At 54.2% G+C, this 27525-nt stretch overlaps 1 protein-coding gene across 6 annotated transcripts in view; it reads left to right on the plus strand.

Annotated features, from left to right (window-relative positions):
* Nucleotides 1–25492, plus strand: part of POC1A (POC1 centriolar protein A) — an 81407-nt gene extending 55915 nt beyond the window's left edge. For all 6 annotated transcript variants that reach the window (XM_073010106.1, XM_007984463.3, XM_038003852.2 and 3 more), the window contains 2 exons: nucleotides 4200–4343; nucleotides 24761–25492. In XM_073010106.1, the coding sequence (XP_072866207.1) occupies nucleotides 4200–4343; nucleotides 24761–24859 (243 nt within the window). In that variant the 3' untranslated portion in view covers nucleotides 24860–25492. The remainder of the gene's footprint in view (nucleotides 1–4199; nucleotides 4344–24760) is intronic.
* The last annotated feature ends 2033 nt before the right edge of the window (nucleotides 25493–27525 follow it).

Consider the following 27525-nt stretch of genomic DNA (forward strand, 5'->3'; position numbering starts at 1 on the left):
ATCTCAGCTCAGGATAGTTTCCTGCCTCTCCCTCAGTGAGGGGTGTTTTTATCTTTGCTTTTCCCTGGTAGCTTTAGGATGCTGTTCTACAGGGGAGAGGTCCTGGCAGGGCTTCATATCTTTCCTTGCTCACTCCTCTCTCCTAGGCCTGCACCTCCAGGAATGGTTTTCTCCCATCTACTGTTCTGCCCCCATTTGTTTGTTATGAAAGCCCAGGAGAGGTCTGTGGAGAAGAACCTGTGCATGGGTTCAAGCTCTACTTGTGCCTGTGGCACCTGGGGGTTCTGCACTCTTACCCTAGTCTACACTTGGTCTCCAGCAATTTGTTAAAACTATAACTTACCCACTCGTATGGCACTTGGTGTCTCTTCTCTTCATGCTTTGCCATAGGTGACCCACAGCTGACGCTCACTTTCTGTTTTCCTTGGAAGTGTCTGTCTTTCCATAGATTTCAGGCTACTGGTTGCTCTGTGACTTCAGCTCACTGATTTAAGAGAAGTTATGATTCTTTTAGATTGTCAGTCTTTTTCTTGTTAGGATGGAATTAACACTCTCCCCAGCTTTATATATCCTAGGCAGCAGCTCCTTAGCCATACTTGTATCTTGATGGAAGAGTGAGATCACGGTCAATTCAGAGACCTCTCAAGAAGTCAACTCCAGATGGGTTGATTTCTTGTCACAAGGAAGATCTACAAGCTGTTTCTTTTTGTTTTTAATGAAATGTTATGGTTTGGTTCCTCTTGTGTCTGGGTGGCTGAGTATCAGCCACAGATATTTAGGCAATTCCTGCTGTGTGCGAAGTGCTGAGCTCCTGGTGGTGTATGAAAGGCAGGCAGCAGGGGAAACAGGAACTGAGGTGGGCAACACTTAACCGACTGTAAGAAACCAGAGTCCCACCCCAGGGTGGCATGAGAGGAGACACCTGCAGGCCCCAAGTGATATTTCCGAAAGTTAGAGCCATCTCTTGAGAGTCACCTTTTTTTTGTTTTGGTATTAAGATATTTATATTTGGCAAAAGTGAAATGTTCTTGAATTGATGTACATCTATACGGGTATGTGTGTGGGTTAATCTTTGTTGTTATTTTAGTGAGCATTACTTTTTATTTTGAGATGGAGTCTTGCTCTGTTGCCCAGGCTGCAGTGCAGTGACGTGATCTCAGCTCACTGCAACCTCCACCTCCTGGATTCAAGTGATTCTCCTGCCTCAGCCTCCTGAGTAGCTGGGATCACAGGTGCCCGCCACCATCCCTGGCTAAGTTTTGTATTTTTAGTATAGATAGGGTTTCACCATGTTGACCAGGCTTGAACTCCTGACCTCAAGTGATCCGCCTGCCTTGGCATCCCAAAGTGTTGGGATTATAGGGGTAGGTCACCGTGTCTGGCCTCTTTGTGTTATTTTATTCATGTTATACTTAACTGAGAACCACCAGGCAAAACCGCTAGGACCCTTTGATGTTGAACAGACAAAACGCTGATGTGACTTTTGCATTTAAATGCTGCTTGGGTTATTCTGCCACTGTCATTACTCATGGCTCTGGTACGACTGTCTCTTCCCACTCTTGCGTGTCATTTTCTTATCTCTGCTTTCTTGCTTATTTGCCCAGCTCTCAGGGAAATGCCACAGCTCCGGAGTGCTGGCATGCAGGTGAGTGGCTCCAGAGCTGTGAGGGGCGGGGCTGCTGGCCCTTTGCTACAGTGCAGACAGTGGGGAGGTTTCATTACACAGAAAGTTTACCTCGGTGGGCTTTGCTCTTTGGGGTGTTGAGTGTTTGTGGAGGGCCTGCTCTGAGTTCAGCTCTGTGCTGGGCAATCATTCCAGGGCAGCTGGGTTGAGGAAGTAACGCAAAAAGCATTAGACCCAGGATTCAGAGGCCTCTACGGGGACGTTGGAGAGGAGTTGTGCACATGGAAGCCCAGCTACAGTCAATGTCACCTGCCAGAGGCTGTCTCATGCCCAGGAAGAGCCTGCATTTTGGGTTCAGATCCCAATTCTGTTATTTGCTGGGTAACTTAGAACAAATTACTTAACCTCTTTGAGCCCAAGTGTCCATATCTGAAAAACAAGGTTAATAATGCCTACTGGGAAGGGCCATCATAAGGATGAAGTGAGGTTACATGTATTAAGTGAGGTGACATTAAATGAGGGCACACAGTGGATGGCAAGTAAACCATGGCAATTACTGGACTGCTAGAGTGTTAAGTGCTGTGATGTTTTCTGATGAGAGTGGGCAAGGAGGCAGGGAAATGGCTCCAGACAGCCCTAGAGTTTGAGGCTGGTTAGTTTTGGACAGTCATTTTCTGACTGAGCCTTAGTTCTCTTTCTTGTCAAATGGAGACAGCCCATGAAAGTGTGGTATAGGTGGGAAAACATGGTGGCTGCTGCAACCCTCAGTTGTAAAGGCCACCTCTCTAGCTTGGAGCCCCGCGGCTGCTGTCTTTAATACTCCCTTGGAGCTGGCTCAACTTTGGCTCATCCAGGAGGGTTTCTATTGCTAAAGTCAGTGGTACTCACCCTGCCTCCCTGCAGCATCCACTGTGCTTCCAGAGGCTGAGCTTAGCACTGTCCGTTTCTGGGCCATTCTGCAGAAACTCAGATTTTCCATTCCCTCCTTCCTAGGCAGCCAGCAGCACCAGACTCTGACCCATTCCATGACAATGCTGGCTGTGGGACAGAAGAGTTCCCTGCTCACACCCTTCCTCCAGTGGAGGAGTGTGTGTGTCTACAGGTTAGGGGCTCCTCTGGAAGGAGTGGGCACAGCACTGAACATTTCTTAAGAAAGGCCTGCTGGTAGCTTCAGCCATTTGAAGGACTGGCCTAGTCTAGATGAGGAAGTGGAGGCCCAGAGCTGGTCAGTGAGTGTCTGAGTCACCATTCCTCACCACTGCACTCTGCTGTGTCTCCTGACAGAACTGCCTTAGTCTGGGGGCCACTGTGGTAGGCTGAAGTCTATCCTGGCAAGGCTGGTGGACTTCTGAAACTTCCTTTTGGGATGGGCTTCTGGGTAAGCTTTGAGATCTGAAGCACGTTGATTCCTGGAGGACTGGAAGAGACTCAGCCCTGATGGCCGAAGTTGTGGAAATGGCCACGGAAGTGGTCGACATGCTGATGATAGGCGTGTGGACACGGTGCTGCTCATGTTCTCAAGAACATCCCTCTGGCTCATGTCTTACATTCAGGTTCTCCTGTAGCCATCACGAGGGCCAGCATTTTTCCAAGTTCAAATCAGCATGCCCTTGAAAGTTTGTGATCTATGAGAATAGAATACTTACCTAATAAAGGAAAACATGCAGATAGGGTCCACGTGCTGAACCACATTCCCGTGGGAACAAGTCCACAGAGGAACTGCAGGCTCTAAGACCAGCCCTGCCCTTGGACACCCATGGCTCCAGCATCCCGCCCACTGAACATGTGCACAGCACTTCCTCAGTCCACAGAAGCCTTTGTGCATAGAACAAGGAGCTGACTTTTCTGAATTTGGGGGCTGAAGGGCCTTAGGCAGAAACACTAAGCCCCTCACCTCCTGGAGTCCTATCTGAAGCAGCCTGGGGTGCCTCTCCTGTGGATTCAGATTCCTGCCAGCCATGTGCCAGCCTGGGACATGCACACAGAAATCTTTGTTTTTCCAGGGGATCTGGGACGGGATGGGATTGGAACACCCCTCTCCCTGCCACACACACACTGCCACCAGGTTCTGGGCCACAGCTCCTCGGGCCTGGGAAAGGCATTTGTGAAGCCTGACACATCCCCATATTGGGGGGTGGGGAATTAGAGTTCAACTGACCAGGAAGAGGAGGAACTTCAGGCCCAGGCCAGGCTTCAGCATCTCTGGACTCACCTGGATGCCTGCTGGTGGGTGCCAGCTGCTTGAAGAGATGGGAGGCAGCCAGCTTCCCTGTGGGGCTCCAAGAGCAGACTGAGGCCACTCACTGACCTACCTGCCCTCCTCCCCAGGCCCCTTTCTGCCTGAACCACGAGGCGTTCTGATTCCACTCCTCACTTAAGGCCTCTGCCTGGAAAGGTGTGCATGTGGACCCAGATGTGGGAGCGCCGCCACGCTGCTGTTTCTCACTGACACTTGCAGCTTACCTTCTCAAGTTTGCTGGTGGTTTTCCCTTTCATCTTTTGGAGGGGCTATTCCTCTCACAGTATTTCTTCAAGCACTGGATAGACTGAGGAACTTTTTTCTTTCTGTCTTTAGCCAGAAGTGGACTTCCCTGGCCCCCCAGGCAGAGGCAGGAGTGTGGAGTCTGTGCAGAGCCAGCCCCAGGAGCCCGTGAGCGTGCCCCAGACGCTGACCAGCACGCTGGAGCACATTGTGGGCCAGCTGGATGTCCTCACTCAGGTAAGCCACACTGTGGGTTCACCCGTCATCTGTACTTGGTCCCTTTGAAGTTGGACAACAGGTGCTGGATTTTTAAAAACATAATTATAATGGACCTCTTTTCCAGTCCAGATTAATGACATTGCAGAGCCTTCCCGGGGATCCTGGCTCTTGGAGCCATTCAAGCCCTGGCCAGGCCACTAGACTCCAAAATCCCCAATGCTGGGTACTACTGGAGTGTGCTCACCTAGAGCTGGCCTGGGCCACTGAAGAGCTTTGAAAGAAACACTGTGTTTGTTTATTCCTCCCACTCTTTGCCGGATAGGCACTGCAGGGGCATGCCAGGGAACTGAGTCAGGGCTTCTGAGAGCCTAGGCTCTGAGTTTGAGCCTGGCCCTTATCCTCTGAGCAACCTTGGGGAAATCCCTTCAGTTCTCTAAGCCCTGGTATGTTTATCTGTAAAGTGCTGGTGGTTGTGGACTCTGCCTGCCACATTCATGATGAGAATTAAGGGAGATGAATCTGGGAAATGTTTGACCCATGCCTGGCCCTAGGTAACTGCTCAACGAATGTTAGTTGTGGCCCTGACCACCCTCATCACTGAGATGGATATGGGCTCCGCCCTTGGGAGCGTAGGTTGGCAGCCATAACACAGGCTCGTAGTGTAGCAGTTTCATTAAGCGCAAAATCCCCTGACAAGAGGTGGTGGCCAGCACTAGGGCATGCTTGGCAGGGCCATCCCACCCGAGGGAGGAAGAGAGGTCCTGGCTGCCTATGGCTCTGAAGAGGCCATGGGCATGTCCAGGGAATGAGTGAAGCTCCAGGTGGCTGGCATGTGGATATGTGGTGATGGGGTGGGGGGTAAGGCGGGATTTAGAGGTTCCCCAATTCCTCATCTGCTTGGCTCCTGAGGCCAGGCTGGGACTCTGCAGATCTTCCTCTGCCATGCCATCACATGGGTAGAGCGAGGCTGCAGGAGGGACACATGTGGCCCATGAGGAAAACAGAAAGGTGTTAAAGCCAGGGGGCAGGGGGTGGGGAAGCAAGGAAGAGTGGTCTCCAGTCCAGCTCACATGAAGGATGCAAAGGACCCTTGATGTCACTAACGGAAATGGAGCTGAGATGGCATATCCTTTCCCCAGCTTGGGATCGTGGGCTAAGTGAGAAAAGCTCTTCCAGGGTGTGTCATCAGAGCCCAGCTGGGGCATACCTTGGGCCCACTGAAGAAAGCACTCTTGAAGGGAAAGGCCAAGTGTCATGACTGGGGGCTATGGGACTCCAGGGCACAGTGTACAGACCTTGCTGAGAGGCTGCTAAGACCTGAGAAGAAGGCATGTGCTGAGAGTGATGTGAGCAGCATGCAAAGACTTAAAAACCACCCCACTTCAAACCCGTCAGCAACTGCCTCATGTTTTTCACAGCCTCGCCAAGTGAGAGATTAGGGGAGGTGGAATCAATTAGAACTTTATAGGATAAAATTGGAAATTAAGTCTGAGAAGGTGGTTAAAAATAGCTTCATTGGATCCAGAGGAGTATAACACTAAAAACATTTCCTGTCACTGTGTTTTAGGGGTGCACATGGAAGGTTTTGTTATGTGTTCGCAGTTAGGAGTATGATAGTAACTTTTAAAAAACTTGCATTGCAGAGAATAAGTGAAGGCTGGCCTGTGGCCTGTGGCCTTCGGCCCATGGCTGGGTGTCTGGGTGTCTCAATGCCTCTGTGGCACCCTGGTCCTACCTCACACTATTCAGCCCCTTTGCAAATCCAACTGGCAGGCCACCCCCGACCAGATGCCAACAATATCAGCCAGTCACCTGCTTTGCAAAACTGACAGTGTCTGTGTGTTTCTGGATGCCATAAAGCGAGGCATGTTCTTGACGGACTCAATGCATCCCGAGGAAACTTGAGTTCTGCAGATGAAGCACCAGTTGAGGCCTTAAAGTTCAACCCATTTTCAGAACTGTGCATAGCACCTTTGTGCTAATCCTGGCAAGTTCTCCTCAGGCTTGGCTGTTGGTTGTCTTCTAGGCCCACCTTTCTCTCCTGGAGTTGAGATTTTCTCTAGCTGAGGTGTTTCAGCCACAACCAGAGCTATCTCCACCAGGGGGTTGAAAGTTTCCCTGCACCTTTCTCTTGGCATTGGCCCAGCAGAGGCAGGCCCACAGCAGGCCCCACTCTAGGTGGTCCAGACTGACCCAGCCCTCCCCTGAAGCTTTGTGCCAGACGGCCACCACCATCCACATCCATCTTCCCAAGTGGCTTGTTCAGCTGGCCTTCCTTCTTGGTCTGTGGATATTGGTCTCAGGTGCCACCCCATCAGCAAGCACTCCTCGCCATCCACCGAGTCCTGAAGAGCCTTTTTGTTCTGGAAGGGTGGGATGCCCAGCCACCCCAGCACTGATTCCTACTAAAACGTCATCCATGTGAATTATGCTGTTCTCCTCCGTCGCCCCCACTACCCCTTCCCTCCCCCACAGGGAAGTCTACTTCAAAGTGGCCTTTGAGAGGGAAGCTGCCTTCCAGGTCCTTCAGGCCTCCATCCTGCAGAACATCCTTCCAGGCGAGAGCCATGGGGCTGCAGCGGGCAGTGGCCAGGGATGTTTTCTGAGTGAGTCACAGAGTCTCCAGCCCCTGGGTAGGATACCCTATTTCAGAGGCTCACAGTCTTCAAAGCCTGCCTTTCTGCTCAACAGGCTGGTATGGCCCCATGTGGCAAGGTCACCTCTGTGGGTGTTTGTGGTCTGTCTCTCACCAGTCTGAGGGTCAGGGACCCAATCTCAGTCCTCCCCAGGGTGACGCCTTCCGCAGCTCCTCTGTGTAAAGGAAAAGCCTGGAAGCCAGGAAGCTGAGTGAGCCAGTGGAGAGGAGTGGCTTTAGCTTTATCTGGCTTCCCCACTGCCTAGCTCAGCAACCTCGGGCAAGTCACTTCGCGTCTGTGTGCCTTACTTTCCAAATCGGGAACACAGAGCTGATCATAGTACCCACTTCATAGGCCTCTTGGGAAGCTCCTTGAACAGTACCTGACAACGCCGTGCACTGCTGATGTGTTGGGTGCTGCTCCTGTTGCTGCCATTGTCGTTATCCAAGGCTTGGGGGCCAGGGGGATCTGCATGACAGCACCAGAAATAGCTCTCCCAATTCTCCACTGCCTCATGAAGCTAGACCCTTCCCTACCCGGGAAGCCATTCCTTGGCCCTCAGAGCAGAGGTAGCAGGTTCCTTCCATGCACACACATTCACTGAGCCCACTCTGTGTGGTGGGCCCTGTGTGAGACCCGGTCCCACCTTCAGGAAGAACTCAGGACTGAATCTGCCGAGGTCGGAGCCAGGCGTCCACAGAGGAGCCGGCAACTGGAATCACTGGAAACAAGTGGGAGTCCAGACACTGGGTCAAGGCCATGGGTCCTCTGGTGTGGGGTAACAGAAGCAGCAGCCCAGGAGTTCATCCTCACCTGATGGGACAATAGGCAAAGTTGAGGCCTGACCCATGCTGAGGGTCTGGGGTAGAGTGGAGATAGGGACACAGAGAAGTTGAGACATGAGCAAGGACAGTGCTATCATGGCCCCATCCCAGGGGCGATGAGACAAACAGCACTTTGGCTGGTCCCTGCAATCCAAGAGGCCTTGCAGATGAAGAGAAAACCAAAGTGCCCTTGGGACTTGTACAGCATCAGAAACCCTTTAACTCCAGAAATGGGGTTGGTGTTTTACTTTTTTATGAATGCCTTTTTTATAAAATCCGTACATTATTTTTCAAAAGTGTATTTATATGGGGAAAATAGACTTTGGGGTGACCTTGCGAGCCGAGCAGGTGCAGTCTTCAGGCCTCCCCACATAGTTTTTTTAGATGGAAAGTCCTCAGAGTGTGGGGATCACATACTCATCATAATTGTCATCCTCCTGATTTTTATCGGAGGCCTGCTACTTTCCAAGGACTTCCCTGTGTGGCCCTCACTTTATCCTCCCACCTGGCACATGACAGCAGCATCATGCCAGGTGCAGATAACGTGTTAATAATGGCTTGTTGTGCCTGGACCAGCCTCGGGGTCCAGCCAGCCTGGGGCTTCCCCAGGGGGCCAGGTGATCCTGATCTCAACCACTGTGGGTCAGAGCTTCCCCAGCTTCCCTTGCCAAACAGTTTAGGTGGAGTTAGGCATGGCTTCATCAAGAAATTCTGCAAACCAAACTTGACCTCCCTGAAAGGTAAGGCCAGAAGCTCTTGCCCTGGGCTCTGTGATCAGAGAGCCCAGCAGGCCGAGCACCTTAGGTCAGCAGCCAAAGAGCACACACACCCTTGCCCTGGCCTGCCCCTGTGTGGGGATGACCCCTCCTTGCCCCAGGAAACACTGAGCTTGCTGTTTGGGATGCCATTGGTTTCTTCACTAAGCTTCCTCGGGGCCCTGATCCCAGCTGATGCCATGCTTTGAGCAGCTGGGGTTTGTTCAGCTTTACCGTCCCCACCAGCTCTGGGGAGCAACTGTTCCTCCTTGGGTTTCAGGGCTACTCTGTTCACCCAGTGAGCCACCTGCCCGTCAGCCTGGGCACACCTCCACCATGTATCACCTGGGTGACCTTGGGCAGGTGACTTCAATCCCAGAGCCTCAGTCTTCTCCCTTGTAAAATGGGGAGAGACACCTCATTGGGTCCTCTGAGCTCTGCTGTGCGGTTCTTGGTTAACTGGGTGTGCTAGACTGGTGCCAGCTGTTCTGTGAAGCACAGCAGTGAGTCGATGTTCTCCTGGGAGCAATATGGGAAAGCACCAGGGCAGGCTTGTGGCACAGGAATGACAGGAGTGGACATTCCACAGTCCCCATGTCGCTGGACTCAAGTCCCAGGAATGCTTCTGAGCTGCCAGTGAGACTCTAGTGTCTGGCTAGGCAGGAGGATAAGAGAGGGGAGAAAGAAGAAGTCATTCCCCAACCCAGGAAGGAGGAAGGCACAGGAGGTGACAGAGGCACTGGGGTACACATAGACACTGTTGAAAATCAGGCATGGGTCATGGGGCCCATTAGATCAGACCCTTTAACCTGGACCTAGGCAACAGGGGCCAAGATGGAAGCTCTTCGAAGATGTATATAGTACTTCCTGTGACAGTACATTCTTTGAATGTAGATACTGTAATGGTTTTTAGGGAACGTGTATTTCCTAACAATGGAACTGAGGATTTTCTTTGGAGGACTTTTTGTTCCTCAAGCCCCCTGTGGGAATTCTCAGGAACTGCTAGGCCTGAGGTCAGGAGTGTGGGTGTCACATGCTGCGAGCTCCCCACCCCACTGAGAGATCGTATGCCCCTCCCTCAGGGTCCAAGGGCCCTGCTCTGAGCCTGTCCTGAGACCCACCCCTCCCCTGTGCCCTCTGGAGAGAGCACACGCCTGTCCTGTGGCTGCCCTGGGGTCACTCACCTGCTGGGCCTGCCTCAAGTCTTCTGAGAAAGTTGGCTCGACCCCAGAGGCCCAAGGGTTCCAGAGAAAAACCCAGACCAGGAGTCAGAAGCTGCAGCTGCTCAGACCCGGCTCTGCCTCTTTTTGGCTTTCCAACGAGGGGAGATTTTAAGCACTGCCCCTCTGTCTGTCTGTCCCATGGGGTGGACAGCAGAGGTCAGCCTCTCAGGTGGGGCCAGGACTTCCCCTGAGGCCTTGTTTCATCTGCCTGCCCCCAGGCCAGGCTCCTCTGTTCTGGTCACCCCTGGAGGACTCCAGGCCAGTCCCCGAGGCTGCCAGGCCGGCCTGCCCAGGGATGGGCGCTCAGGGGGTGTACAAGCAGAGGCCCTGACCCTGACCCTGGTACTCCTTCCCCTTGTGCTCTTGGGGGTGCTGCCAGGTGATCTAGGGGTCTTTTTCACAGATGCCAGAAAACTTGCCAGTGAGCAGGGAGAGAGGCTGTTTCCACAAATAGTCATTGCTGCGTGAGCTCACCTCCACACCGGCTCCGTGGCTTCCTTCATGAACCCTCAAGAGGCCAGAGGGCTGCTGCACAGTGCTCAGCTGCCCTCAGGAGTAACGGAGGTTCCAGTGGTATCTGGAAGTTGCAGAGGTCCTGGGCTTTCCTTAGGGCAAGGGGGTGGAACTCGGGGGTGTGGACAGTGACCCAGGAGCTGGGGAGGCTGCTGTAGGGGGGCCCGGCATAGGCCCAACACGCGGCTTGGTGGTTTTGCCTCAGAAGCCCACAGCAAAGTTATTTTTGACTCCAGTTTCACGTCTTGCTGCTTTTTAAAAATACCAAGCCATGAAATTCCTGCTCCAACTGTTTTTTTATGGCACCCAGTGTTTCAGGCTGGCCACAGCAATGCTGTGATGTCACGTTCCAGTTCCTGTGACTCATGGAGGCTGCTGGGCTATGGGACTTGAAAATGCATGTGGTGGGGAGCAGGCAGGGAGCAGGCCCGCCAGCCCTGCTTGTTTGCGTGTCTTTTGCATTTAATTTTGTTAAATGTTCAAGTCATTGCGTTTTGCTGTCCTAACTCAGCAAGGCCAAGGATTTTTGCCTGTATGCTTTGGGGATACAGAATGGCCTGTTTGCTTCAAGATACCTTAAACCTGCTGCCCCCACACACCCATGGTAGTCCTGGCAGTTCCTATTTGACGGGCTGCTCAGGTGAGGCATCTAGTTCCACACTGGTGGGGAAGGTGGCAGTGCCTGGCCCTGATGTGGGCCAAGCTGCCTCACCACTCTCAGGGGCTCTCTGTATCCCTCTTTCCTGGGAGGGCTTGCTGTTGCTTATGGAAATATACACCCAATTTTATAGTTATACCATTTTCCCTGGGGATCGGTCCTCCCACGTGCACGCAGACAGAATTTGTTGGGAGGGTATAGAGTGAAAGTCACCCGGTGCGTCTTCCCATCATCCCAGGAGGGCGTGTGCAGCCCTCCTAACACTGCTGCCACTGGCAGACAGGGCCGTAAGGGTGGTGGTGGGTTGTTTCTGCAAAAATGGGCCCGCTCTCTGCATCAGCACATCTAGCCAGCTCACCTACTTGGTCCAGAGTGGATGTAGCCACCCTCCTTGTTGTGGACCTTCATGGGCTGCCCTTTTGGCCAGAGTCATGTTCAAGACAACCTGAACTTCTTTGTAGGGGTTTGGAAACAAGAGGCTTGTTTTCCTTCTGTTAAGAGGCTGCTTCTGGGGGATAAGGGACCCAAGACACTGTCAGGTCTGTGCCAGGAACACACTTGGTGGCAGAGGGACTGGGGAAATGTCTGTCTGTCTGGGCTCCTGGCCCTTCCCCAGCCCTGTTACTGTTTTTGGCATTTTTCCCAAAGGCTCCTCTGGCTTTGCAAATGCGGCGGGACAGGGGAACCTGCGTCTTCCCCAAGTCTCAGGTCAGGGCCAGTGCCCTGCCTCCCTCGTGACACGCAGCCTGCGAACAGCACTCAAAAATGGGCAAGCTCGTGTTTGCCGGGGGACTGGGCAGCTCCCATGGGGGTCTGGCAAAAAACTCAGGTTTTCCATCTTTTATCCCATCTGTGGTTGTGGCAGAAAGCACCCTGTTCCCAAAGAGGCTGCAGATTGAAGGCCCCTGCCTGCCAGATGGGCTCGGCAGTGGCTGTGGTTACCTCTGGGGCCTGGGAATGTTCATGGTCGGTCGTATGAGATTTCTTCTGTGAGGCTCTGAGCAGGCTTGGAGATGGGGGAGGGCTGGGAGATGGTAGGCGGGAGCGGGTGGTGGAGAGCAGAGGCTGGGAGCAGGGAGAGAGGCCCATGCAGGGACATCTCATTTGGGCTGAATCTAGGCTTGCTCTGAGAGGAGGAAGGGAGGGGACTCCAGGTGATTTGCCCTTGCTCCTCTGGGACCTGAGGGCCCTCCAAGGAAAGGCCAAACACAGGCCACAAGAAAGGGGCCTTGAGTGTTATGACAGGAGCCCCAAACTGGCCTGCATGGCTCTGAGATTAAGCAAGCCACAGCCTAGTTCATCACAGCTGACCCCGTGACCACTTGGTGCTTTCCTGAATGAGGCACCACCATAGCAGCGCCAGGAAGGGCTGTAGTCGGGCCTGCTGCTTCCTCCCATGCGCTCTGTTAAGGGCCCTGATCCAGGCCTGTACTATGGGCACAGAACCTCATCATGCCCACAGTGGCCATGGCTGAGGAAGCACAGGAAGCCTTGAACTTAGCATGGCATTTGGGAAGCAATTATTTGCCCCTTGCCCTTCTGATCTGGGCCCAGCCAGTGGCTCCAGAAAAGATTATTGCCCAGGTTTCCTCACTGTGGATCAGTGGATGCTTGGCAGGATAGGGGAGCCTTGAGACTCCATCCCTAGTGATTTGTGCCCTTCTTCCTCCCGGAGGTGGCCTTGCTGGGTGGTAGCTGCAGCCTGACTTGCCAGACTATACTGAGACTTCCAGGCCTCCAGCAAGCTATCAAGCTGTCTCTCTGGCTTAGGATGATACTGTTTATTGGGTCTTGAGAAAGTAGTTAACTAACTACTTTATATGGATTGTTGGAAAAGTCAGCCTCTGAAGAAATGGGATGCAGAAGGCGACCAAGGCCGAGGTCCACACCCCATGCTCAGCCCTGGAGTCAGAGTCCAGCAAAGCCGATGGCCAAGCATGACTGGTGTCCTACACCTTGGGGCCTATCCCGGTCAGACACTTGGCTTCCCTGGTGACCTGTACATGGCTGGCAGGGATGTGCTTGAACCCACCCCGTGTCAGTGGGGCTGTGACTCAGGTCCTCCCTTTGGGTGTGAGCAGTACCCCATGGGTCCCAGGAGCATCTGATTTTATGAATGGTCTGAGTGGACCCACTTTTTATGGCTTCTCCTTTTGGGAGAAAGAGTGATATGGAAAAGAGAGCTGTGTTCATGTAAAAGGAGTTGCCTTTAAGCCATGAGGTAGGTAAATAGCCAAGATTCCTTAATCTGGTGGCTAATCCACTAATAGAAAATAGTGTTTCATGTACTTCCCGAAGCTAATCCTCAGTAGAGGTGGGGGCTGGGGGATGCAAAACCGTCAGAGAAATCCTATATCCCTGAGATAATGTGAAACAGAACCATGGACCGTAGGCTCAAGGGACCAAAAGCTCATTTTCTGTTGTTTGCAGCAGACTGTGGGGTTAGGGGGAGTGGTTAAAAAGACAGTTGCTGGGTCTAGAGAGATTGGGAAGAATTTTTTAGAAATTGGTTCTTTTGTGAATCGGCTGTTTGTGATCCTGGGCATGTTAGCATGTCAGACATCAGCATTAGAGGGGAGCTCCATTCCTTCCTTTCTGAGGTTCAGGCCTCAAAGATTTTAGTCATCATCAGACCAGGACTGAGGGGAGGGGAGGAACTGGACTGCTTCCTTGACTCCCACCCCCACTTCCTGCCGAAGCAATGAGGCTTCCTCCTCCCACGACTAGCTAGTGGGGGCTGGCCCTCCTACTGCCTGCCCCACTCTCCTCTGTCCCTTCAAGCCCACCAGGTCCGAGACCCACGCTGGGGTGAGTGTTCCTCACAAGCTGGGTGGACCCACCCCTAGATTAGGGCTGCCCTTTGGCCTGGGGGACCTGGGCTGACAGGCACCAGGCCTGTGTTCCCTGCATTCCCACAGCGCTCAGGGCTGGGCATTTGTCCATCCAGTCAGTACTCAGTGTACACCTGCTGTGTACCAAGTGCTGTCTAGGAGCAGGAAGACAGTGATGAGGAAGAATAGACAACAATCTCTGTCCTCATGGCACTGGCACACAGACTGACTGATGTCCACAGGCTGCTTGAAGGGCATCGTTTGTACCCTCTGACATGTAGGCCCCTGAGCTGCAGACCATAAGGTGCTGGGTGGTGGCTGGGGCCAGGAGGCAGAGCCTTCGGTAGTGCGAAGGGCTGGGCTTAGACCAGCAGGCCCTGTCTGCATATGGCTAGGCTGGCTCCTCTGGCCCCCCAGTCATTGCTGACATGTGGCAGCAGGCTAGCCAGGGCACCACCAGCAAGGCAGGGCCCTGCGTGTGCACACACACAGGCGTACACCAAGTGACAAAGCTGGAGTTGGCAGGAGACAATGCAGAGCTAGGGTAGGCAGTGGGGCCCGGCAGCCCTGCTTTGTTTTGATAGCTCATGAGACCCCACAGCAAAGAGATTCCCCTTTTATTGCATCTGTTTTAGATCTTCAGAATCTGAGTGAAGTCAAAACCATGCTACAGGGGAGACTAATTCAACATTTTTCATCTCTGCAGTGAAGCCAAAGGAAAGTTAGACATTCAGTGCAGCACAGTTGAGACCAGGGGTGTTGAGTCAATGGCCAGCCTGAGGACATTTGCCCTGGCCTGCCACAAATGTCCTCAGTGGTGTGGCTGGGTGACTGCACCCTCTCCCTGAGACTCAGAGCAGCTGGGGCCACCCCACCTCCAGCCCAGTTATCTGGCTCCTGTGTTGGTGGGGAGGAGACTGGGAACCCCAGCCCCACCAGGGAGACCTCGTGGGGGCGCCCACATCAACCACAACCCGGGAAATGATTAAAAGGAGCTTTTCATCACAGGAGAACTTTAAGAAGCAGCCAGACCACCACGTGCATCAATGGCTCACACCCTCCCAAACCTGACCACAGGCTGCCCTATTTGGGGCCTCATCAAGCCCCATCTGTGCCCATGGCTCCCCCAGTATCCCAGAGCTCAGCCAGGGCAATGGCTAGAGGAGTCATGTTCCCCATAGTGCATACCTGTGCCCAGCCAGACAGAGCAAGTGCTACATGCATATTAGCTGTTAATATGAATATTGCAGTGACTACGAGAGATGTGTTTTACAGACAAAGACACTGAAGCCCTGGGTCTAGTAACTTGCCCAGGGCTGCTTGGTGAGTTAGTGGTCAAGTTTCCCTTTGAACCTAGGCCATATAGCTGAAGAGCCTTCGTGCTTACCACATAGGATCAAGGTTCCCCACTAGGAATCCTTCAGTGGCATTTTCCAAGGGCCCACACCCGTGAGGGGAGGAAGGCAGGCATCCGAGCAGTGGGGCCAGGGCAAGGAGGCTCCTGGGGTAGGAGAGTGGGTGGGCCTCAGGTGGGTGGGGTTGGGCAGGGAAGGCAGTATTGGTGGGCAGCACAGGGCCTGGAGGGCCACAGGAATGCCGTGCCACGGAGTCTGGCCTTTATTCCTGAGCTCTTAGATAGGAAAGGGTCATGGAGAAGCAGTGAGGAGGCAGAGGGTGAAGAGTGTCCCAGGAGTAGGGCAAGGGGAGTCACCAGGAAGCCTAGGTGTGAGGATGGGGACTGAGGAGCAGGCAGGAGGGGCACCTGAGTGCCAAGAGGGAAGTACCTCGAACCCTGCCTGGAAGGCCCTAGTGCAGGAGGAGCCCAGCTGGGGCAGGGGATGGGGTGCCTGCCTGAGTCTGGCGAGGCCAGAGCCCTGATGTGGCTACCCCTGCCAATGATATGCTGACCAACCCCGTGTGGCCACCAGGGGGGCCTGGGACAGCATAGCCCTGTGTGCTCACCCTCCTACTGCCTCTCCCAGGCTTCACCCAGCTGCTGTCTCTCCCTTAGTCAGTGCAGCTTCCCATTTTGCCCCATCAGCCACTGATGCCTTATCTCCTGGCCTCCCTGCAAACCTACCAGCCCAGAACAGTTGCAGCTCCCCTTGCCACTGTGTCCCCAGCCCAGACAGAGTGCTTGGTGGGACACATGGCTGGATGTTGGCTCCGCCTCCGCCCATCAGTCTGGCCCAACCACCCTGTCCACCTCCATGCCACCTGTCTTCCAGCTCAGAGGAGGCTCCCATAGGAACCAGTACCACTCACCAAGGAGGGCCCCAGGTACCACCACCCAGGGCTCTGCTAAGAGCAGGATGTGGATATGGGGAAGGACCCTGGCCAAGGTGAGCACGAGGCCCCTGGGAAGAGGGGCTGCCCCAGAGCTGGGGGGCGGGGGATGGAGTGGGGAATCCTCGAGTGAGGCCTGCACTTGGAGAAGTATTTTTAAGGATTTGGCCAGCCTTGTTCTTTCCTGCCCCTAAAATGTTCTTTGCTGTCAGTGGTGGTGGAGTAGCTTTCCCCAAGCCTAGACGGGACTGGTGCTGCGGCCGTGTCAGTGCTCGGAAGCCCCCAAGAGCTAGGGTCCCTTGTTTGCTGCCTGTGGTGGGTGCCTGACAGGTGTATGGAAGTGAATGATGTTGTTGGCCGCCCCCGAGGACGGTTGTGAGTGTCCCACACTCCTCAGTTTTGGAGAAGTTACGGCTCCAGCTTCCCTGCCATGTTCGCACATGAGTGCGTGAGGGAAGCCTTCAGCAAAGGTGCTGATGACAGTGGTCATGGGAGGAGGAGCAGCTCCTCGAAGGGACATGTCTCTGAGGGTGTGACCTTGGTCTGTGCTCTGAAGTACCAGTCCTTCCGTTTCATGGCCTGTGGGACCAGGTGGCTGTGGTCAGTTCCTAGGTCGAGGCTCTTCTCCCAGAGTTTATTCTGGAACCAGCGTTCTACAAACTGGCCACAGGCATGTGGGAGCAGCATCCTCCCTGGCTGTGCCTGCTCAGACTTGTGAGCCTGGTGAGGCAGTGCCAGGGAGTGGAGGATTCTCTGTTCCCTTCTGTTTCAAGCTAAGGGCCCTAGGGCGCATATCTCTTCCCTGCTCAACCACTTGAGGCCAAACACCCTGGCCTCCTGAGAGTTCCAAGAGTGTGCCTCAGGGCCTTTGCACCTGCTGCACCTAGTACTTGGAAAGCACTTGCATCAGCTCATCCTGTGTTGCTTTCTCCCAGAGGCCTTCCTGTCAGAGTTGATGTTGTCCTTCCCAGGCCGGGCAGCCCTGGCATCAGCCCCATAGCAGGTGAGCCGTGGCAGGGGCCTGACTCCACCCAGAGCTCAGTCCCAGGTGGCCAGACACACTCTCTGCTCCTGTTCCCCTCGCTCTCTCACCAAACACAGAGTGAAAAGGGAATGAAGAGGCCTTGAAAGGAAATAGAAATAGAACTGGGAGAAAAGTGCTAAGAAAAAAATGCAGGACAAGCCCACCTCAAGAGGAAACCAAGCTAGGGAGAAAAAGAGGCTGGGGCTGAAAGAAGGGGAAGTCACACTGGTAGGAGGTGGCCAGCAGGAGAAAGGAGGGACAAAGGAAAAGCCCACGTAGCCCAGGGAGAGTGCTGGGGTGTAACTAGACCTGAGGGGAGAAAGTGGGCACAAGGGACCGTACGTTACTCCATGGGGTGTGAGGCGCAGCCAGGTGAGTCGCACCTGTCCTTGTTTGCTCATTTTGCCACATACGAGGGTGGGGGCTTCACCCTCTCCGGAAGCACTATGCTCCCACCTCCTCTGTGCCTGTCCAGAGAGGAACTCTTCCTGTACCTCTGCAGAGCCCGTGGGAGTGTCACACCACCCGTGCCCCTTGCCAGCTGGGTAGTCATGCAGAGGTCCCTGTGAACTTTTGTGATGCCCCAGATACCTGAGTCCTCATCACACACATCAGAGAAGCTAAGGCTCTCCCCCCAGCCACCTTGGAGGCCAGCACAGCTGCATAAACCCAGGCTCTGTCCCAGGCAGGACATCTGAACTGGTCAGTTTGGGCCACTGGTGGGCATGGAGGATGATCTGGCATCTGGGCTCAACTGTTCCAACCTCGGAGCCCTGTGGGGCACATAGCAGGCTTTCAGCAGACATCTGATTACTCTATGTCAGTAGAGAAGGACACATCTGAGGTAGTGAGGTGCAGACTGGAGGTGTCTGTTGAAATGTCCCCAGTGTTCCTTTTCTACTTGGAGTTGGGGGCCCAGGTGCCAGACATGTCTCTGAGGACTTGTATTTCAGTGCAGCTTCTTTGGGCATCACTACAATTTTTAGGGGGCTAAAAATAAAAGCCTGTCATTTTAAAATCAGTTCTTTTTATACCATGCTCAGAAGGCCCTTTAAGGTGTTACATAAAATGTCTTACACGTCTTGAACTGCGAGTGAGAGAAGGCACACTCGCCCTCTGAATGTTGCCCCAATGGGACAGATCACAGTGTCCCCTGAGCAGGAAAATTAGGATTCAAATAGAATGCCATTGTTCAGCCTCTCCTGGGGGGATTTTCCTTGGAGAACTCAGGTGGATGAATCATGGCTGGAAGCCCTACCACCACCTGGCCTGAGCTCCTAGATCCACTATCCAGCTACTGAGAGCCAACCCAAGCTAGCCTGTCACCATGCTCTTGGTTTTGGTCCCCAGCATCTCAGCATCCTCCCTGTTGGGTCACCTGGGTTGGGCAGTCCCTCCTTCATCCCCACCAAGGAGCTTTCTAGGAGGTTCAGCCCATCGCTGACATCACCCTGGGTCCTGGCAAGGCCCTTGGCTCCCCTGCACTGGACTCTGCTCTCCAGCCTGCAGGGGCCTTGTGGGTCCGCTGCCCTCCCCCTTCCCCCTCCTCCTTCCCTCCTTACCCACTGGCTGCCCCCGATAAGATCCTCAGTAGTCCCAGTCTCAAAAATGCAGAGGAACTCTGCTGCTGGCTCAGGCCTCTCAGACCACCCCATGCCTGCCAGACCCTCTCAACATTCTTGGGGGTCCTCATACTCAGCCTGTGCCATCTGGAGCCCGTCTTCTGCCTCTCCTGCAGGGCCAGTCCTTGTCTTGTGTTCTTGGCCTTGAAGCACATCTCCTCCTCTCTCAGACCCCCATCTAACTCGTCACCAGGTACTGGTGCTTCATTCTTTGTGGCTATCTCTGGTTCTATCCACTTTCCTTCCTGGCTTCTCCTGCCCCCAGTCCAAGCCACCGTCATCCCCTCTGGTTCTCTCTTGCCTGCACCTCACCTTCTCACAGCCATAAAGCCACTCGCAGACTGTCCCTGTGTAGTAGCCAGAGGGGTCTCAAATCCCCTCAGCCTGGCACCCTCCTGCTCTGAGGGTAAAGATGAAGCTGCTAGGCGTGACCTGCAGGGCCCAACCCCATCTCCTGCCTCCCCCAAGGCCCCCTCTTCTTGCTCCAGTACACGCGCCTCCTTTGGTCCATCCTTCCCGTTTGTTAGTGGCCAGCTCAGGGCCTTCGAGCACACTGTTCCTTGGGTCCTGATCCTCTTCCTGCCCCTCTTGCCCCTCTGTCCCCCAGTGTAGCCCACTGTCTGTGTGCCTGTGTAGCATCTGCCTCGTTGAACTGGGGTGTACCCTGTGGGCCCAGCCAAGTCTGTCTGGGTGTTGTCACCCTGGGCCCGGGACAGGCCAGCACGGGGAGGTGCTTGGTGAGAGTTTGAGTAAGTGAAGAGCGAGGGCAAGGGTCAGCAAATTTAAACAGTAAAGATTCTAGGCTCTGTGGGCCATGCAGCCTCTGTCACCACTACTCAACCTGCCATTGGACCCAGAAGGCAGATACCATACGGAAGAGACCATACAGAAACCAGCATGCGTATCCATAAAACCTTATTTACACAAAGGGGCAACTGGCAGTAGTGTGCTAACCCTTGGTCTAGAGAAACAGCAGAATACATTCGATGGCAAACAAGTAATTTGAAGACCAAGGTTTTCTTGAGAAGGGTCATGGCTTCCCAGAAATTGCTGGTAACAGAGTAGGAAAAGGGTTCAGAAATGAGCCCCCAGGTGAACCTCAGGCAGATGTGACTTTGAATATAAAACTTCTGGAGCCCTGCTGACCACACCCCATGAGGCTTCCTGACACTGGCCATGAGGGCCTTGACCTGGGAGGCGGACAGTATCGGGTGAGGAGTGACAGTGCCTAGGCCATAGGGTCCTCACTCCAGCTTCCTGTCACTCCGACTTACGGAGAGAGAGGTACCTTGTTTAAAGGTGAACCTTGTCTTCAGGGGATGGGGCACCCAGCAGTGACCCAGGTGAGTTCCACAGCATGTTTTGGGACTGATCACTTAATGCTGCAGTGGCACGAGTGCCGGTGAAAGAAGCATTGACAGTGAAGCGACTGGGGCAGCTTCTCGTTGCATATCCAGGAGGAGGTTCTTGTCTCTGTGTCCTTTCAGTTCCTATTACATTGAGTTTTCATGATTCACATGAATTATTCTCATGACCTTTGTCATAATTCCAAACCTAAATGTTTAGCCAGGTAAGAGACTGCTTTTCAGGGGGAGGTGACACGTGAGGCTGACAATGTGAGGGGTGGGTGACCCTGGGGGCTGTCCATTCCCACTGGCTGAGGTAGGAGCTTCTGCTCATTTAATTCGGAGCAGCTAGGCCAGGCAGCCTAAACCAGGACAGCAGGTGCTGCTGCTGGGTGAGGACAGGGATCCCTGAGTCTTTCCTCAGGCTGCCTGCGTTTGGGCATCAGGGCTGGAAGTGGGATGGGACACCAGCAGGCCTCTCCTTTGGCATTCTTGATGGGGACAGAGCCAAGATGCACACTGCGCAGTGCTTTAGCGTACACACTGCAGCCAGGCCACCCAGGCTCACAGCCTAGGCTTGTCACTGATAAGCTGTGTAACTTTAGGCAAGTTACTTAATCTCACTGTGCCTCAGTTTCTTCATCTGTAAAATGGGGATGATAAAAGCTCCTACACTGAAGGTTTCTTGAAGTTTTTGGTACACACGAGCGCCCCATGAAAGTCAGCTGCCAAGAGAAGCCCACAGAGCAGAGGGTCAATCATCAGGTTTGAATCGCCCAGAGCCCAGTCCCAGGACCTCCTGCTGGTCCCCCTCATACTGCACGGAGGACCTAAGAATGTTCCCAGGGCGGCACCAAGTCCTGGGAGAGGGAATGAGCTGCCTGGTTTCTCTAAGGTCGGCAGACAGAAGGGGCCGCACTGTGGGAGGTTGGATCCCAGCATGAGGGAGTTCTGGGAGATGGGCCATCTTTCCTGGCCACTTTGCCCAGGCTGCCCCTCTAGCAGCCAGAGCCCTGGACTCCTCAACCCCTGTGTCAGTTTCCCTTTACCCTGCCTCAACGCCAGAAGCCATGGACACTTGTGTCAGGTAAAGCAGTTTCCCTTGTTGACACCTGGTGCCCGACCCAGCCTGTACCTCTTTGGGGACTTTCTGAGGGGCTAGGACCAGACCTCTGGCCCCTGCTCCCCTGTACAGAGCACAGGATGAGAGGCAGTGTGATCAAGGAGCTGCTTGGAAGGTCAGCACTCATTTGCCCTTGAATAAATGAAAGTCAAGGCTGCCAGGCTATGGAGTGTGGACCCGGGGAGGCTGCAGAGGTGTTTGCCTGCAAAGCACTCCCCCTCACCCTCCAGGGCAGGTGTGGCCTTGTCTCCAGCCTGGGGAGGACAGGCGCTGTGTAGCAGGAGAATTCCCGGGGTGGACGGAGCATGAGGCAAGGGGAGCAGCCTGCTTGGCTGGGCCCCGCTGGGAGTTGTGCCACTAGGCAGCAGGCGGGAACAGCAGTGGCTTGTGTACACCGAGGTAGCACATATTTTCTGAACCCTCGCATGGGGATATGCTTACTTTTTGTTCTGAACCGACAGGTAAAGTTACATTCTGAACAAGGCCACATGATATGGCTCCAAACCGGTCTGTGCCAGGGATGCCCCCCACACACCCCCTCTGCCATCTCAGATGCTCTCCTGCCCTCCTCCCACAGCTTCTGTGCAGCTGAGGAAGCACAGTGGCACTGTGGTGGCCTGTCCTGGCTGCTCTGGGCCTGTGGCCCAGACAGACTCCCTGCAGGTGGCCTGCCAGCCCTCCTACCTGTATGTGCCACCAGCCCTGAGTATGTCTTCACTTTGCCACTTGGATGCCCAGTGGGGCATTTCCATCATGGGGGAACCCCTTCCTTCCCCTTATAGAGGGAAGGCACACCAGCAGCATTTGAGATTTCCATGTTTCAGCCAGGCGTGGTGGCTCATGCCTATAATCCCAACACTTTGGGAGGCCGAGGCGGGCAGATCACGAAGTCAGGAGATCGAGACCTGTCTCTACTAAAAATACAAAAATATTAGCCGGGCACGGTGGCAGGCGCCTGTAGTCCCAGCTACTCGGGAGGCTGAGGCAGGAGAATGGCGTGAACCCGGGAGGTGAAGCTTGCGGTGAGCCGAGATCGCACCACTACACTCCAACCTGGGCGACAGAACCAGACTCCGTCTCAAAAAAAAAAAAGAGATTTCCATGTTTCACTTTCTCTAAGGAGTCACCATTTTCTGTGAAAATGAGGCCCTGTGCTTTATTAAGATAATTTGATTTTTAAGAAAAAGATAAAAAATTTTAAGAAAGTAGGATTTTTTTTTTTAACTATATGGAGCAGAGAATGCCAGACAGCATTCTAATGTACAGAAATCCAAAAAGCATCCTGCTCTCCCAGGCCTTCTCCTGGCTCAGAGTGGGGGCAGCTGGGATCACATGTGCTGGGAAGGGCCTGGTGGACTTCTTTCTCCCTGATGGTGGTCACCACTGGGCACCTTGGCAGAGAAGGAACAGGGGAAGCCGAGACCAAACGCAGAGATGACACAGCTCCTCTGAAGCTAGGCTGGCGGGGGAGAAACTGCCTTGGGGGGTGTTGGGCCTCGTAAAAAGCCTGTTTGTCTACTATGCTGTGAAGTGATCCTCAAAGCTCTGAGAGGAAGGCCTCAACGGGGTGGCACCTTCATGCAGGGGGCTGGTTGTGAAACAGGTGATGCTTCTCTTTTCAAATAATTTAGACACATTTAGTGGTCACATTCCTACTGAGCTGAAGTATGGGCCCCCTATGGAACTAAGTGGAGGCCCCCGTATTGACGTTGGCCCAACACCTCGCACACGTTTTCTGGGCCCACTATCTCCACGTTTGCAAATTGAGTTCCTGTGAAAAGTTTGAAAAAAAATAAAAATAATAAAGGCAGAAGAGGAAAAACAGGCTCCTCTGCTGTGGCCTTGAGTTTGGGGCCATCGGAAAAAGTCTGGATGAGGAATGATTTTGGCCCTGTGAGTTTCACAGCAGCCAGTGGAAACTTCCAGGAATGCTGCCCCAGGCCAGCCGGGGGCTGTTTCCGCCGCCACTTTTATGAGCTGCAGACCCCCTCCCTGGCTGGCTGGCTGGCTGGACAGCACAGGGGGAATGTGATGGTCTCTTTCAGCTCAGCTCTGCCTCTCAGGGTGCAGTTTGTGTTCCAAGGGCAGCATTTTTCCAGGCTCTGTCCAGTGACAGAGGGTTCAGAGCCCTCACAGCCCAGATTGGCTCGTTTAGAAGGGGCCAGCCACCAGGCGGAGCACCCTCCACGGCAGCTGACATCCGTGTGGGACGCTGCAAGAATTTATAGCAGCCTTAGAGGGGAAACTCCCTCCTAAAATGTTTCAATGTTATATTAAATGTATGAAAGAAAGTTTTATTTCCACTGGACCAAGGCCCAGGACTTCATGGAGCCCCAGGGAAGGGGGCAAAACCTCTTGGGAAAGCACACAGGTGAGGTTAATCTGACCCTCCTGATGCCTATGGGCTGCACGGTATCAGAGTCAAGGCTGCCATACTCACATGGGCTCATCCAGTGGCCGGTGGGGGCCTGGCATACAGTAAGGCACTCAGCCAACCCTAAAGAGGGAAGTGAAATGACGCCAGAGGCGTCATGGCCAGCATGGTCCAACTGTGCAAGTGATGAGTGGGGCAGGCTTGCTCTGGTCCAGCCCCTCTTTGGGGAGCATGCAGGCTACCAGACAGTGCTGCCCCTCTGCTGACACTCTGTCCAAAGCCAGAGGAGGAGGGCAGCTTTTCCCAGCCTGTCTGGGAGCTATGTCTGCAAGACTGGCCCTGGCCCATGAAGCACACACAGCTCCAGCAGCTGGGGGCCTTTGGCAGGCTAGGCAGGCAGGTCCGCAGGTGAGCCATTGTGCTGGGTGTGTAAGAGAGGCCAGGAGAGCAAGGTCCCAGCTTCAGGAAGGCAGCATGACGACAAGCACCATCAGGGTGAGCAACTGCTGGGCTGCTGAGTTACCTAGGCCATGAGCTTGGTTGTCCTTCACACTGGGAGGAGAAAGTGGGCTCAGAGAGATGAAGTTGTCATGGCCTGTGATTGCCCTGGGCTGAAGTCCCAGATGATATAACCTATAGTAGTCCTCATTGGACTTGGACAGGCAGAGACCCTCCTGGGATTAGGGGACTCACCTCCCTGCCTTTGTTCCCTGCCAGCCTGGGAAGCTCTTCCACGTGTGAGGAGAAGGACCCAAGGGAGTGCCATCATTTGTGGGTGCAGTTTTCTCACCTCTGGAGTGGAGGTGGTTGATGGTCTCTAGTTGTTTATGGACAGGGCCTGGCTCAGACAAGAAAGCTGGTTTTGCTCCAGAAGTCCAATCTAAATGCCAGGCCACCAGGGTGGGGAGTTCCTGACCCCTTGGTTCTTGAGAAATGACCAAAGGCTGTGGGACCTGCCATCTAGTTTCCCTCAATGTGTCCCCACCCCCTGCCCACAAACATCAGAGATCAGCCATCCAGAGCCAGGAGAAGCAGACATAAAGGCAAGGGCTGTCCCAGTAGCACCAGAGACAAGGGGCCTGGCAGAACCCCTGGGTGGAAAGAGCCAGCTGGCATTTGGGCAGTGGCTGAGGCAGCCAAGTGGGGACTGGCCAAGGAGGGTCCCTAGAGCAGCCTGGTGGCCCTTCCATGTTCTGACCCAACCACTGTTTATTTTGCAGACAGTCTCCATCCTGGAGCAGCGGTTGACACTGACAGAAGACAAGCTGAAGCAGTGTCTGGAGAACCAGCAGCTAATCATGCAGAGAGCAACACCGTGATCTGGGGAGCAAGAATCAGGAGCTCGGTTGATTTGCGGGTGGCAGGCCAGGGATTTGTACCGTGGGACTTGGGTAAATAAAGGGAACTGAACTCTGTGGGAATCACATCCATACCGGAGCCCTGGATTTTTGCAGTTCTGCCCTCCATCTTGCTGTCTGCACCAGGAGGCTCTCCACCTGGCAGCCAGAGGTCCCCAGTGGGCCGGGCTCACACACAAATGATGCTTCAGACCCGACTGAGAGGACCACATTTTCCTTAATGTAAAGGAGCCACTTGAAAATGCCTGCTCCCTCGGGGTCCTGAGACTGTGGCTCCCCCTCTGGAGGAGGTGGCCCCACCATGCCTTGATTTTCACTCATCATTTGGACACGTGATTGGCTTTTGCCACCCCTGCCATGGTGTAGAAATTGACTGCACACTGATTGGATGAGCCGGGGGTTTTCTCTAAATCTGACTAAAGGCCCAAAGTGGGCCCATCTGAGTCAGGTTTGTCGAGAACAAGCCCTCTCGAGTGGGTGGTGGCTTTCAGTGGCCCTGATTTCTGTTCCACCCGTGTTCACTGGAGCCAGGTGGCTTCCTCCTTGCGTGAGTGAGAGCACAGGAATCTCAAAATTAAACGTGACTTCATTGCACTTGTTGCAGGAGTGGCTTATGCTGGATGATACTTAATCAATCTTCCCATCCCCAGGGCCCAAACAGAATGAGAATGGTGACTTGGGAGGGCCTCCGCCAGGATTGCCTCTGAGGCCAGGACACCCCTGTTTTCAGCTGTTCAGGGTGTCGGGGAACAAGGGCAGTCAGAGCCCTTGCATGCACCCACCTCCCCCTGGCTGGCTCCCACTGACTGCTTCTGTTGGGACTTGGAGGCTTCAGGCACCTGAGTTTCCATTTGCTCTGGAGGGCTTCCATAGGCTCCTACCTCTGCCCCTTTGCTGGGGAAGCCAGGGCAAGTGTTTTCCTTGTGTCTGTGTGTCGCCCGTGCCTTCCGTCTTCAGCTTCTTGGGCTCAGCCAGCCAAGGAGGTCTTTATCCTCAAACACACCTGCTCTGCCCTGGGGAATGGGAGGTGGTGTTAGATCTTCCCAGGAACTGTCAGTACCACGTGGTCAGTGAGTTCCCAGCCTCTGCAGCCTTCAGGTGGAAGCAGAGCCTTCATGCCTCAGAGCCTGGACTGACAAGAGGGCAGCTGTGTTGAGTCCTGATGAACAACAAGGACAGGGACGCTTTCTCTGGCCTACACTGGGGGAGGAGGGAGCTTCCTGTTGCCAGCTGTGTGACCTCAACATTGTGACCTAACCTCTCTGAATCTTGGGTTCTTATTGTGTGAAGTGGTTGTGATACCGTCCTCTGGAGACAAGGTATGCGATGCACTGTGCTCAGTGCAGAGCAAGTGCTCAAGAGAAGCCCATCACTCCCCATCCCCACCAGTCCCACTGGATCGACAGGGCATGCCGTCAACGCCATACTCCCCCTGCACTGTCGATAGGAAGAAGCTGCGGGCTCAGGGTGCTCTGGCAGCTGCTAGGACCTGCTGCACTTTTCCCACGCGGCCCTGCCGGTGTGTGGAAGAGCCTGGCAGGCCTGCTGGTTTATGCTGACAGGTAAGTCTCTTGGCTACCTCAGGAGGCTTTGAAGGGGAGTCTGGGCAACTGCAGGTCAGCCTGCTCAGAGGAGGTGCAATTTGTGGAGCCAGCCATGTCGGTTCCCTCCCATGCCAGCCCTCCTGCCACCGGACCAGCACTGGGCTGCCTATTGTGGCTTCTGGACCTGGGCTTGGACCTACCATGGGTGGAGACTGATGATTTCAGCAACCAGCCCAGGGCAAGGTCATCTCCAGAGACAGATGATGGCCCCTCGCTGGGGGCAGCAGGACATGCACAGGATCTCCAAGGTGTCCTGTGGCAGCTCTTGCTCTCAGGCCAAACTAAGTTGCCGTCACCCCTGTCTTCAGTTTACACCAGGATCGAGTTTGGAATCTCTCTGTGAAATCCACCTTTCTCTGCTGGAGGACATGTGGAGTTGAGGGAGGTGGTCTTAGGGGTAGTGGTGTGGTATTTGTCCCTGATTGTTGACTGCCAGTGGAAGCTCCACTGGTTACTAGATGTAAGGGGTCAGGAAGAAGGACTCGCCCCCACACACTTCTTGTAGTATGATATCAGCGTGTCCTGGGACAGCCTGATGTGGGCTGTCCAGATAGAAATAGGCCAGAGCCAGGGCCAAGCTTGAATAGGCCCACGCTCAAGCCCCACAGACTGTCGGAGGGCTCTGCTAGAGTGGTCTGGGTGTCCATGCCCACACCCCTCCCTTGATGGAGTCACCAGCCAGACCTGGAATTTGGGGGCAGGATGTTCTTCTCGGAATGCTGCTCTTTAAAACAGGACAGGCCGGGTGCAGCGGCTCACACCTGTAATCCCAGCACTTTGGGAGGCCATGGTGGGCAGATCACTTGAGGTTGGGAGTTCAAGACCAGCCTGGCCAACATGGAGAAACCCCGTCTCTACTAAAAATACAAAAATTAGCCGGGCGTGGTGGCTCACACCTGTAATCCCAGCTACTCAGAAGGCTGAAGCAGGAGAATTGCTTGAACCTGGGAAGCAGAGTTTGCAGTGAGCCAAGATCATGCCACTGCACTCCAGCCTGGGGGACAGAGCAAATCTCCGTCTCAA

This window comes from Chlorocebus sabaeus, chromosome 22 (genome assembly GCF_047675955.1).
Source record: "Chlorocebus sabaeus isolate Y175 chromosome 22, mChlSab1.0.hap1, whole genome shotgun sequence".
Classification (NCBI taxonomy): domain Eukaryota; kingdom Metazoa; phylum Chordata; class Mammalia; order Primates; family Cercopithecidae; genus Chlorocebus; species Chlorocebus sabaeus.